At 42.9% G+C, this 13,820-nt stretch overlaps 1 protein-coding gene across 3 annotated transcripts in view; it reads right to left on the reverse strand.

Annotated features, from left to right (window-relative positions):
* LOC112224873 (tyrosine-protein phosphatase non-receptor type 4-like) overlaps nt 1-13,820 on the reverse strand; it is a 102,189-nt gene that overhangs the window by 63,570 nt on the left and 24,799 nt on the right. For 2 of the 3 annotated variants that reach the window (XM_042306640.1, XM_042306642.1), the window contains exon 2: nt 4,804-4,958. In XM_042306640.1, the coding sequence (XP_042162574.1) occupies nt 4,804-4,941 (138 nt within the window). In that variant the 5' untranslated portion in view covers nt 4,942-4,958. Of the gene's footprint in view, nt 1-4,803; nt 4,959-5,392; nt 5,444-13,820 lie in introns of all 3 variants that reach the window. The other variant, XM_042306641.1, reaches the window with a different exon arrangement.

Genomic DNA, 13,820 nt, shown 5'->3' on the forward strand with positions numbered 1-13,820 from the left:
GTAATATAAAAGGGTTGTATGTTAGTCCCATCACTCCACAATACAATAATGATAATTCAACACATGAAAAAAGTTTTTGTACTGTAGGGAGATGAGCAAGGCACTTGAGTGTCCTCCACACTCAACCCAAATATACCCCTCCCTCCAGGAGTTATCTTAGAGACATATTCATTCCTACCTGGTGTGGTGTAGAAAAGGCCAATGTGATCACTGAGCTGAATGACGTGCCAAAGCTGGCCATCACATCAGACGGGTGGACCAGCCTCTGTCAGGACCACTATCTCTCTGTTACAGTGCAGTACACAAGCCAGGACAGTGTAAAACAGAAGGTCCTCCACACCAGGACAGTGTACAACAGAAGGTCCTCCACACCAGGACAGTGTACAACAGAAGGTCCTCCACACCAGGACAGTGTACAACAGAAGGTCCTCCACACCAGGACAGTGTACAACAGAAGGTCCTCCACACCAGGACAGTGTACAACAGAAGGTCCTCCACACCAGGGCAGTGTAAAACAGAAGGTCATCCACACCAGGACAGTGTACAACAGAAGGTCCTCCACACCAGGACAGTGTACAACAGAAGGTCCTCCACACCAGGACAGTGTACAAATCGCAAACTGGCGAAGTAGTGGCAGAGGAGATCTCAGACATTCAGGAAGAGTTTGAGACAGAGCCGAGAAATATTGTAGCTGTGACTGTTGATATTGCTGGCAATATGGATGTTGCCATCAAGAGCTTTGTGCACATAGTAAATCTAGCAGCACATAAAATCTACAATATTACTTCCATTGATAAATGGGCAGCCTGAATCAGAGCAGTGGTCATGTGGTGCAAGAGATCCTCGATGTCCAAACCAGTCTTGAAGGAAAAGCAGCAGCTCCTTGGTAAGAAGCCAGTTCAATCTATTACAGTATTATTTTGAAATTCTCACATTTAACAATTTAATTCAATATCCAAGTGTGCGGTAATTAAATGTATGTTGTTTTTTGTTGTTGTTTCAGACCTTCCGCAACACTCACTCATCCTTGATGTCAGGACCAGATGGAAGAGAGATTCATGGAGCAGTAGGCAGTGATCCAAGCAGCGGCCTTGGATCCACGAGTGAGAAAAGCAACGACCAAGGACAACCTGGACCGTCTGAAGGACGAGGACTTCCTTAAGACTGAGGAGTTTGTCCAGCTCATGAGAATCCTCTATACATCCACACTGTGTGTGTCGTGTGAAAAGAATGCGACCTGTGGACAGATCAAACCCATCTTCCACAAACTGGAAGAGCACTACACTGTGAAGCATGAAGATACAACGTTAGTGACAACCATCAAAGACAATGTCTGGGAGAACCTCTCCGAGTGCTATCAGGATGAGGACATTCAAGCCTTCCTGCATGAGGCCACAGCAATGGACCCCAGATTTCAAGGGAGGCTGGTGAGTTACGCCACCTGGGACAGGCTGAGGAAGGCAACTGTTGAGGCCAATGTGACAGGAGCAACACCAGGGCTGTCAGAGGAGCCGGAGCAGACAGATACAGAGCACCAGCAACAGGAGGAGGAGTCTGAAGGAGAAGAACTAGAGGAGATCCTTGGAGGAGCTGTTCTCAGAGGAGGACAGGAAGTTGAGGTTGACGATCCAACAGGACACCTCGTCCCTCACCTTCAGTGAGGGTGTTGACCTAGAGGTGGAGCTCTACAAAGGCCTGCCTCCCATCTCCACGGCTGAAGATCCTGTGTAGTGGTGGTAGAAGAAGAGATTCTCTGCCCCTCCTCACAAACATTACAACAAGCTACCTCTGTGCTCAAGCCTCCTCCACCCCTAGAGAGGGTATTTGACTGCAGGGAACACAATAAGCCAGGGGAGGTCCCATCTTCTGCCAGAGAAGGCAAATATGTTGATCTTTCTCCAGAACTGCTAAGGAGTGTTAGTCCTTCTGCAGCCTACCTGCAGGCCCCACCCGTGTTGCTCTATACCACTGTATAGTCCTTCTGCAGCCTACCTGCAGGCCCCACCCGTGTTGCAGGCCCCACCCGTGCTCTATACCACTGCAGCCTACCTGCAGGCCCCACCCGTGTTGCTCTATACCACTGTATAGTCCTTCTGCAGCCTACCTGCAGGCCCCACACAGTGTACCTGCAGGCTCTATACCACTGTATAGTCCTTCTGCAGCCTACCTGCAGGCCCCACCCGTGTTGCTCTATACCACTGTATAGTCCTTCTGCAGCCTACCTGCAGGCCCCACCAGTGTTGCTCTATACCACTGTATAGTCCTTCTGCAGCCTACCTGCAGGCCCCACCAGTGTTGCTCTATACCACTGTATAGTCCTTCTGCAGCCTACCTGCAGGCCCCACCAGTGTTGCTCTATACCACTATTTTCTTTTGCAGGAAAATATTGTTTTAATTTGTTTTGCATTTCCATCGCCACAACATTAGTCTATAATTAGCGATTTGTTCAAAAACATTGCTGTTTATTTTGCTGTAAATAATTGTTTATTTGATATATTTTACATTTCAGAAAATAAAGCAAATGTTAATTATGATCGTAATTTGTTTAGTTTTTTCCTCTCGTAACCCCCCCCAAAAAAACAATAGGAATACCGTTAAAGTACCGGATCGATAAGCAGCATCAGTAAGAGTAGTAATACCGTTCAAATCTTAACGATACCCATCCCTACTCTGAACACTGATTTTTTGGCACCCAGTCTGTGTGTGTGTGTGTGTGTGTGGCTAGAAAGACATGCCTGTGAGCGAGTATATACTTGAATGGACAGCCCTTAGGGAAGCTACTATGTGAGAAAGAATGTCAGGCATTTCACAGTGAGGAGAGCTAGGGCTGTAGCCCTGGCCTCAACCCCCACCACCCTGCAGAGGACGGAAGGAACGGATGGGGGACATTTCCATCTTAGATTTGCAACATGTTGTGGTGTTACAGTCCTGGGTATCTTATAGGAGAAAGATAGCCCTGAAAGATCTATGACCCAAAGAGGAGTGTTGAACAATAGGGCTGCAGTAAATCCAACCGATTCCAATAGCTATTCTGGGACATGGCCATGTAATGCTTTCGACATGGTTAAGAGTAACAGCCCGTGACAATGGATCAGGAGGAACATACAGTGCTTTCAGAAAGTAATCACACACCTTTTGCCACATTCTGTTGTGTTACAAAGTGGGATTAAACTAGATTTCATGTTGTGGTGTTACAAAGTGGGATTAAACTAGATTTCATGTTGTGGTGTTACAAAGTGGGATTAAACTAGATTTCATGTTGTGGTGTTACAAAGTGGGATTAAACTAGATTTCATGTTGTGGTGTTACAAAGTGGGATTAAACTAGATTTCATGTTGTGGTGTTACAAAGTGGGATTAAACTAGATTTCATGTTGTTGTGTTACAAAGTGGGATTCAACTAGATTTCATGTTGTTGTGTTACAAAGTGGGATTCAACTAGATTTCATGTTGTTCAACTAGATTTCATGTTGTGTGTTACAAAGTGGGATTCAACTAGATTTCATGTTGTTGTGTTACAAGTGGGATTCAACTAGATTTCATGTTGTTGTGTTACAAAGTGGGATTAAACTAGATTTCATGTTGTTGTGTTACAAAGTGGGATTAAACTAGATTTCATGTTGTTGTGTTACAAAGTGGGATTAAACTAGATTATGTTGTTGTGTTACAAAGTGGGATTAAACTAGATTTCATGTTGTGTTACAAAGTGGGATTAAACTAGATTTCCATGTTGTGTTACAAAGTAGGATTAAACTAGATGTCATTTTTTTGTCAACAATCAACAAAAAAAAAAAAATACTCTTAATGTCAAAGTGGAAGAAAAATTCCACCATTTGTAAATAAATAAATAATAATAATAAAAAACAATATTATATCGAATACAATAACAATATTGTATTCAACCCTCTGAGTCAATACATGTTAAATAACCCTTTCCAGCGATTACAGCAGTGAGTCTTTCTGGGTAAATCTCTAAGAGTTTTGCACACCTGGATTGTACAATAACAGCATTACACTCTGTATTCAGGACAAAGTTAATTTGCCACATTTCTTTGCAGTATTACTTTAGTTCCTTATTGCAAACAGGATGCCTGTTTGTATATTTTTATTCTGTAAAGGCTTACTCATTTTTCACTATATCAATTACAGTAGTATTGTAGAGTAACTACAATTTAGTTGATCCATCCTCAGTTGTCCTTTCAAAGCCATTAAACTCTGTTTTAAAGTCACCATTGGCCTCATAGTGAAATCCCTGAGTGGTTTCCTTCCTCTCTGGCAAAATGTTTAGTGACTGGGTGATACACCATCCAAAGTGTAATTAATAACTTCACCATGCTCAAAAGGATATTCAATGTGTGTTTATTTATTTTTTACTCATCTACCAATAGGTGCCCTTCTTTGCGAGGCATAGGAAAACCTCCCTGGTCTTTGTAGTTGCATCTGTGTTTGAAATGTACAGTTGAACCTTACAGATAATTGTATGGGGTACAGAGATGAGGGACTCATAACAAATCACATTAAACACTGTTATTGCACACAGACTGAGTGCATGCAACTTATTATGCGAGTAGTTAAGCGAATTTGTACTCGTATTGTACTCGTATTTGCCATAACTACGGGGTTGAATAGTTATTGACTCAAGACTAGGGCTGTGGCGGTCACGAAATTGTCAGCCGGTGATTGTCAAGCAAATAACTGTCGGTCTCATGGTAATTTACCGTTAATTAACATAAACACATTTAGCATCTCATGGCTTCCACACATATACACTTTTTAAAAGGGCTTGTTTTGTTGTGATACTTACATTAACTTTGAAGGCTTGGACAGTGTTGTCCAAGAGAAGAATGTTGCAGCCAACCTCAGTGTGCTGCCTGTCGCGTGCCAGCTCTGACGCCCGGACATTGTAAGATCTGCCAGCAGGCAACTGGAAGCGTGCGGTCATTACGGTCCAACCAGGGTCTGCAACACAGAAAGGAAGCTGACCGTAACAACCTGGCCAATGACAGATCTCTGTAGAGATGATGTGTCAAATCTTTTCAAGTCAGTCTGGCAACGCTCATACAGAATAACAGTTCTGAAATGTATTCTTCTGGAATAAAACATGTACAGGAGTTAAAAGGCCCATTGCAGTCCAAAACATGATTTTTCTGTGCTTTTATATGTATTTCTACACTGAGGTGGGAATAACACAAGGCAGTAAATTAGTTAAAAGACCAATAAGAGAGAAAATGCCAAAACACTCTGCCAATAGCAGCTAGTTCAGGTTTCCCCTCCCAACTCAGGCCACTTCCGGACACTCCTAGCAAAATTCATGCAATAAAATTGTCCTTTGCAAAGAAGCTATTTTTATTTTGACCGTTTTAATTGAAAACAAATCACAGTAAGGTACTTACATTGCTACCCAGAAATGATTTGATTTGGAGATAAAAACAGCATCATTGGACCTTTGAAAGGGCAGAAAGCTGTAGGTCAGAATCAAATCAAATGTTATTTGTCACATGCTCTGAATACAACAGGTGAAATACAACCTCAGTGAAATGCTGACTCACAAGCCCTTAACCAACAATGCAGTTATAAGAAAATATGGGCCAATGTGCCGCCCTATGGGACTCCCAATCACGGCCAGATGTGATACAGCCTAGAGTTGAACCAGGGACTGTAGTGATGCCTCTTGCACTGAGATGCAGTGTCTTAGACCACCGCGCCACTCTGGAAACAAATTAACATGTGTACCTTGTTAAAAGTTCATTTCTGGAATTTAATGCATTTGAGCCAATCAGTTGTGTTGTGACAAGGTAAGGGTGGGTGGTATACAGAAGATAGCCCTATTTGGTACAAGAGCAAGTCCATATTATGGCAAGAACAGCTCAGATAAGCAAAGAGAAACGACAGTCCACCATTACTTTAAGACATGAAGGTCAGTCAATCCAGGAACACTTGAACTTTGAAAGTTTCTTCAAGTGCAGTCGCAAAAACTATCAAGCGCTATGATGAAACTGGCTTTCATGAGGACCGCCACAGGAAAGGAAGAACCAGAGTTACCTCTGCTGCAGAGGATAAGTTCATTTGAACGCTGCAGCCCAAATAAATACCTCAAGTTCAAGTAACAGACATCTCAACATCAACTGTTCAGAGGAGACTGCGTGAATCAGGCCTTCATGGTAGAATTGCTGCAAAGAAACCACGACTAAAGGACACCAATAGAAAGAGACTTTCTTAGGACAAGAAACACGAGCAATGGAAATTAGACCATTGGAAATCTGCCCTTATTGGTTCCTACCTCCATGTCTTTGTGAGACGCAGAGTAGGTGAACAGATGATCTCCACATGTGTGGTTCCCACCGTGAAGCATGGAGGAGGTGGTGTGATGGTGCTTTGCTGGTGACATTGATTTATTTAGAATTCAAGGCTTAACCAGCATGGCTACCACAGCATTCTGCAGCGATATGCCATCCCATTTGGTTTGCGCTTAGTGGGACTATCATTTGTTTCTCAACAGGACAATACCTAAAACACCTCCGGGCTGTGTAAGGGCTATTTTACCAAGAAGGAGAGTGATGGAGTGCTGCATCAGATGAACTGGCCTCCACAATCACCCGACCTCAACCCAATTGAGATGGTTTGGGATGAGTTGGACTGCAGAGTGAAGGAAAATCAGCCAAAAAGTGCACAGCATATGTAGGAACTCTTTCAAGACTGTTGGAAAGCCTTCCAGGTGAAGCAGGTTGAGAGAATGCCAAGAGTGTGCAAAGCTGTCATCAAGGCAAAGGGTGGCTATTTGAAGAATCTCAAATATAAAATACATTTTGATTTGTTTAACACTTTTTTGGTTACTACATGATTCCATATGTGTTATTTTATAGTTTTTATAGTCTTCACTACTATTCTACAATGTAAAAAAAATGTTTAAAAAATAAAGAAAAACCCCTTGAATAAGTAGGTGTGTCCAAACTTTTGACTGGTACTGTATGTTCACTTGCACTTGTTAATATTTATCTAGAATCCGCTAGTAATTTGCTAGCATTTGTTAACATTATGTATTTTTATCTTTGGAAAGAAATAACGCCCTTTGTGTGCACTGCCGGTGACACACATACCCGGGTACGGTACAGGAACGGTAATTAAATCTGGATAACGGCCAACCCTACTATACAGTACAATTGACATCAGAACTCAGCTAACAAACTTGCACATCCAGAAGGGGCAACAAGTGCTCCATCTGACAAGAATGAAAATTAATGGGGAGTACAGACAAACCTACATGCTGACTGGGGAGAAGATAATTCCATGTTAACTCCCTGATTGAATCCACACACACACACACACACACACACACACACACGTTGGTAAAGCCCCGTCTTCACAACATCACCCCTCTAGGGATCGGCTACATTACCTAAGCTATGGAGGTCACGCCCCTTCAGTTTAAACCTGATGGATCCATATGGAAGGCTTTCTGTAGCTTTTTGAAGAGTTATCGCAAAACATCACAGGCCTCGCAAATGAAGAACAGCAGAAGATGGCCTGTATGTGCAGAAGTGCTGAGTTGAACAGAGACATAGCAGGGGACCCCAGGGACTAATTCCAGCGTGCTGTGCAGTCACAGCAGTACTTATTCCATGAACACACACAGCCTTCTACCCTGCTGTACTTAGTCATTATGGTAATGTAACCTCTCACACAAAGAGGTACAAGTAAACCAACTCGCCCATATTAAGAGTACATTGTCCATTCGTCCTACTACTCTGAGGTGTCTTTAGCCTGTCATATGGAGGTTCTGAGAATTGTACACAAGTACACGAGACCGGCTACAGGATGTGGAAAAAGATTAGTGACTTAAGGCCTTGGGGATGACATATTACGGCTCACGAGTCACGCATATTGTATGGAAAGAGCAGTATGCGATATGATACATATTGTATGGAAAGAGCAGTATGTGATACATATGTACACAATAATATGGGCTCGGGTGGCAAAGATCAAGTCATGCATCCTCCAAAACATGACCCGCCAAACCACGCTTTGTAACACCCGCCCGCTTAACTCAGAAGTCAGCCGGAGCAATGTGTCGTTCACCTGACAACCGGGGTCAGCCTGCAGGCGCCCTGCCTGCCACAAGGAGTCGCTAGATCGCAAGGAGACAAGTAAACCCCCCACGGCCAAACCCTCCCCTAACCCGGAGGAGGCTGGGACAATTGTGCACCACCCTATGGGACTCCCGATCACAGCCAGTTGTGATACAGCCCGGGATCGAACCCGGGTCTGTAGTGACACCTCTAGCACTGCAATGCAGTGTCTTAGACTGCTTCGCCACTCGGGAGGCCCAAATGGTTTCATTTATAAATCTAAAGCGGTGTGTGTACTATGATGCTGTTCACTGATGCTCAACATGTGAGGCGCCACAGCTGAGGCTTGTCTTCTCCCATCCCAATGAGAGGAGGACAAAGCAAAGCCCAGTGAGTTGGCGCTCCGTCAAGCAACAGGAGGCCGGCCGCTCAGGCCTCTGCTCCTCTCCTCCCGGCAGGGAGAACGCTCCGGAACCGTACTTCCATTATTGCTTACTCCAGTAAGCAAAGCTTCCAAACACTGGGCCTGGGCTCCCGTGTGTGCGTAGCAGGCCTCTTGACCCCAGTGCTTGCCTCACCGGTAGGCTCCTCCGGTGCACTCGGCTTATTACAAACACAGACAGCCCAGCAGCCTTTCTGTCTCCCATCCTCCCCCCTACGTACCAGTCCTTCCCCCTCACCCCTCTGCCTCTCTACTATCAACAGGATATTAGAAAAGCCCAGAAGAATCTCAGGAGATGTCTCTTTCCTGCTCCAGCAAGGTGCTGTAGTGCAGTTTACACTGGCCACAGAGAAACAGGTGATCAAATGCAGATTTAGAGATGAGAGCGTCTTCATCTTCATGTGAGCTGATAGGGAAAGACGGCTGGTGAGCGCTGCCAACAGAGCCCTGCATATTTATTTTTTTAAGTGAAGTAGCTAGCTTTCACGAGGCACCTACTTGGCAAAGCACAGGGATCAGAAGCAGTGAGTCAATCATCAGACAGCAGCTACAGTAGAAAAGGAGGAGTCACTATGGGGAATCCCCACTGAGATCCACCCAGGTCGACAGCTAGCGTGTGACAACTCAGGCACAACAATACAACTAAGAACAGAGAGGCTTGTTTAAGGAAACAAAAACAGGAGAGACGACGGTTCATAGCTCGAACAGTAGAAGAAAAAGCAACACTACAGGTTTGCTGTACTAGTATCTAGGACAGCACATATACATGGACAGAACACACAGAAGAGGGAAAAAAATAATGCTTATTTTTTTAAGAGGGTGTGTTTAGGGGTTGTGGGTAGCTCAAATGACTCTGTACTGGTACCACCCTGTATATTGCCCCACTATTGTTATTTACTGCTGCTCTTTAATTATTTGTTATTCTTATCTTTTACCTATTTTTAACCAACTGCATTGTTGGTTAAGGGCTTGTGAGTCAGCATTTCACTGAGGTTGTATTTCACCTGTTGTATTCAGAGCATGTGACAAATAACATTTGATTTGATTCTGACCTACAGCTTGTAAGTACCTTACTGTGATTTGTTTTCAATTAAAACAAAGGACAATTTTATTGCAAGAATTTTGCTAGGAGTGTCCGGAAGTGGCCTGAGTTGGGAGGGGAAACCTGAACTAGCTGCTATTGGCAGAGTGTTTCGGCATTTTCTCTCTTATTGGTCTTTTAACTAATTTACTGCCTTGTGTTATTCCCACCTCAGTGTAGAAATACATATAAAAGCACAGAAAAATCATGTTTTGGACTGCAACGGGCCTTTTAACTCTTGTACATGTTTAATTCCAGAAGAATACATTTCAGAACTGTTATTCTGTATGAGCGACGCCAGACTGACTTGAAAAGATTTGACACATCATCTCTACGGCGACCATGCCGTGTCTGTAGAGCAGCAATGTCTCTGTCTCTGTAAAAGACACCCTCCATGTCCTAACTCTACCATAAACCTTCCTGGACTAGGCTGACACACTCTTCCCCTGGCTGCAAATCCAATGAAGGATCACTGACTGATGTCTCTCACACAATGTCTGTCCAATACATATGTTAGGCTTATTCTGTAGGCGGATGTAAGCACCATTCAACACCAGCTGCACCAAAAATTGGAGAGATCACCGTTATGCTTCATTTCATTTGAGCAAAGAGTTGGGCTAGATAAAGACTGAGCATACGAATGTGGTGAAGAATGACAACACAAACTCCAAGTCGCAATTTGTTTCCTGCTCATTGTTTCTGAGGACATTCGCTGTTGCACTATTGACCTTGAACATTTTGAACCGCCATCATCACATATCATATTGAACGGAAACAAGAAATATCCCATTGGCGTCTACTGAAGACCTGTCTAAAATGTTTCATTCATCTGTGAGAATAAGGTCAGTGAAGAGACAATGACCGACCATAAAGCTACAATGAATCAATTTGTTATTTACAGCACTAGTCAAACTTTTGGACACACCTACTCATTCAAGGGTTTTTCTTTATTTTTACTATTTTCCACATTGTAGAATAATAGTGAAGACATCAAAACTATTAAATAACACACATGGAATCATGTAGTAAACAAACAAAATACATTTTAAATGTGAGATTCTTCAAATAGCCACCCTTTGCATTTTCTCCACCAACTTCATGAGGTAGTCACCTGGCATTTCAACTAACAGGTGTGCCTTGTTAAAAATTCATTTGTGGGATTTCTTTCTTTAATGCATTTCAGCCAATCAGTTGTGTTGTGACATGGTAAGGGTGGTATTCAGAAGAGAGCCCTATTTGGTAAAAGACCAAGTCCATCTTGTGGCAAGAGCAACTCAATTAAGCAAAGAGAAATGACAATCAATCAGTACTTTAAGACATGATGGTCAGTCAATCCAACATTTCAAGAACGTTGAACGTTTCTTCATGTGCAGTCTAAAAAACCATCAAGCGCTATGATGAAAATGTCTCTCATGAGGACCGCCACAGGAAAGGAAGACCCAGAGTTACCTCTGCTGCAGAGGATAAGTTCATTAGAGTTACCAGACTCAGAAATCGCAGCCCAAATAAATGCTTCACAGAGTTCAAGTAACAGACACATCTCAACATCAACTGTTCAGAGGAGACTGTGTGAATCAGTCCTTCATGGTTGAATTGCTACAAATAAACCACTACTAAAGGACACCAATAAGAAAAATATACTTGCTTGGGCCCAAAAACACAAGCAATGGACATTAGACCTGGTAGAAATCTGTCCTTTGGTCGGATGATTTTTGGTTCCAACTGCCTTTGTGAGACACGCATGTGTGGTTCCCACCGCTGAAGCATGGAGGAGGTGGCGTGATGGTGCTTTGCTGGTGTCACTGTCTGTGATTTATTTAGAATTCAAGGCACACTTAACCAGCATGGCTACCACAGCATTCTGCAGCGATACGTCATCCCACCTGGTTTGCGCTTAGTGGGACTATCATTTGTTTTTCAACAAGACAATGACCAATGTGTTATTTCATAGTTTGATGTCTTCACTATTGTTCTACAATATCGAAAATATTACAAATAAAGAAAAACTCTTGACTGAGTAGGTATGTCCAAACTTTTGACTGGTATTGTAAATCAAAATCAAATCATATTGGGTCGCACACATTTAGCAGATGTTACTGCGGGTTTAGCGCAATGCTTGTGTTCCTAGCTCCAACAGTGCAGTAATATCTAACAATGCTTGTGTTCCTAGCTCCAACAGTGCAGTAATATCTAACAATACACGCAAATCTAAAAAGTTAAATAATGCTATTCAGAAATATAGAAATATTAGCAATGTCAGAGCACGGACTATAAACACATAGGATAAAGTCATTATGAACAGTATATGGATAGAATATGTAGATATATATATATATATATATATATATATATATGTATGTGTGTGTGTAGGATAGAATGGTATATGTACAGCAATAGCTAAATATGATAGGCCTTGACTAGAATAGAGTACATACGAAGTGGGTAAAACAGTATGTGAAAATTAGTGACCAGTGTTCCATGATTATTATTACTGAATAAACATGTAAAGGGATGGTCCCATGTTTCATGAGCTGAAATAAGAGATCCCAGATACACAGCAGGGTAGCCTAGTGGTTAGAGCGTTGGACTAGTAACCAAAAGGTTGCAAGTTCAAATCTCCCAGCTGACAAGGTACAAATCTATCGTTCTGCCCCTGATCAGGCAGTTAACCCACTGTTCCTAGGCCGTCATTGAAAATAAGAATTTGTTCTTAACGGACTTGCCTAGTTAAATAAAAGGTCAAACAAATACAAAAGCCTTATTTCTCAAACATTTTGGGAACAATTTTTTTTGCATTCCTGTTCGTGAGCATTTCTCCTTTGCTAAAATAATCCAGCCATCTGACAGGTGTGGCATGTAAAGAAGCTGATTAAACAGTATGTCCATTACACAGGTGCACCTTGTGCTGGGGACAATTAAAGGAGTCACTACAGATCCGTGTCCATTGTGGTGCCATTCATCCTCCGCCATCACCTCATGCTTCACCATGATAACGCAAGGTCAGCCCCACGTCACAAGGACCTGTACACAATTCCTGGAACCTGAAAATGTCCCAGTTCTTCCATGGCCTGCAAACTGACTAGACATTCCAACCATTTAGCATATTTGGGATGCTCTGGATTGAGGTTTACGACAGCGTGTTCCAGTTCCGGACAATATCCACCAACTTCGCATAGAAGAAGAGTGCGACAACATTCTCCAGACCATAGTCGACAGCCTGTTCAACTCCATGTGAAGGAGATGTGTCCCGCTGCATAAGGCAAATGGTGGTCACACCAGATACTGACTGGTTTTCTGATCCACACCCTACCTTTTTTATGGTATCTGTGGCCAAAATGCATATCTGTATTCCCAGTCATGTGAAATCCATAGATTAGGGCCTAATGAACTTATTTCAATTGACTGATTTCCTTATATGAACTGTAACTCAGTCAAATCTTTGTTCGGGTCAGGGTACTGGGTGGAGGCCAGCTAGTGGTGATTATTTAACAGTCTGATGGCTCCCAGAGAGCAAGTACTATTTGTCCCAGACAGCCATCATCTCAGACCCTCAAAAAAATATATACATTTCATACAATCCCATAAATAGCACTTTTTGAGTTGTGCTGTGCTCTCCCATCTCTCTTCCATCCCCTCCTTTCCCCCTCCTCTTTTCCTGCTCCTACTGTGGGGAAATGTTTTGTGTGTATGCCCTTTTCACTTTCAGCCTCCACTCTGCCTGTCACTCCCAAGCAAGACCATTATGCAAATTGCAATAATCAACTCCTTGGAGAAACCATTCATTCTCTCAAGGCCATTCATAGCTGAGTGGCCAGCGGCCCACAGGGGGTGGAGGCTGGGGGATAGTGTTGGGGGGAGATGCAGTTTACAACCGAGGGTTTCACACAAGAGAGAGTTTCAGTCCTTTCCTAGAACATCAAGTTTAACGTATTCTGAGCACACAAACAGTGCTCAAAAGGTCAGCTAGATGAGACGAGCAGAGCGGCAGCCATAGACATGGTAAAGGAGTCAACGGAACAACAGATTGAATGTGCACCAACAAATCTGATCTAAAAAAATGGGATGATGTATTGTATTGTAACAGGTCCAATGTGGTTACTTAAGTCCAATGTGGATAAATGTGGATGTTTTAGCTGCATAACATGTAGAACTTGTCCCTTTTCAGGTTTAGAAGTAGTGACTGCTAAATGCTAACTCCCGTTCGTATAAGATAGTTAGCATAGCTAGCATAC

The sequence above is a fragment of the Oncorhynchus tshawytscha genome, linkage group LG26 (assembly GCF_018296145.1).
Source record: "Oncorhynchus tshawytscha isolate Ot180627B linkage group LG26, Otsh_v2.0, whole genome shotgun sequence".
In the NCBI taxonomy this organism is placed as follows: Eukaryota; Metazoa; Chordata; class Actinopteri; order Salmoniformes; family Salmonidae; genus Oncorhynchus; species Oncorhynchus tshawytscha.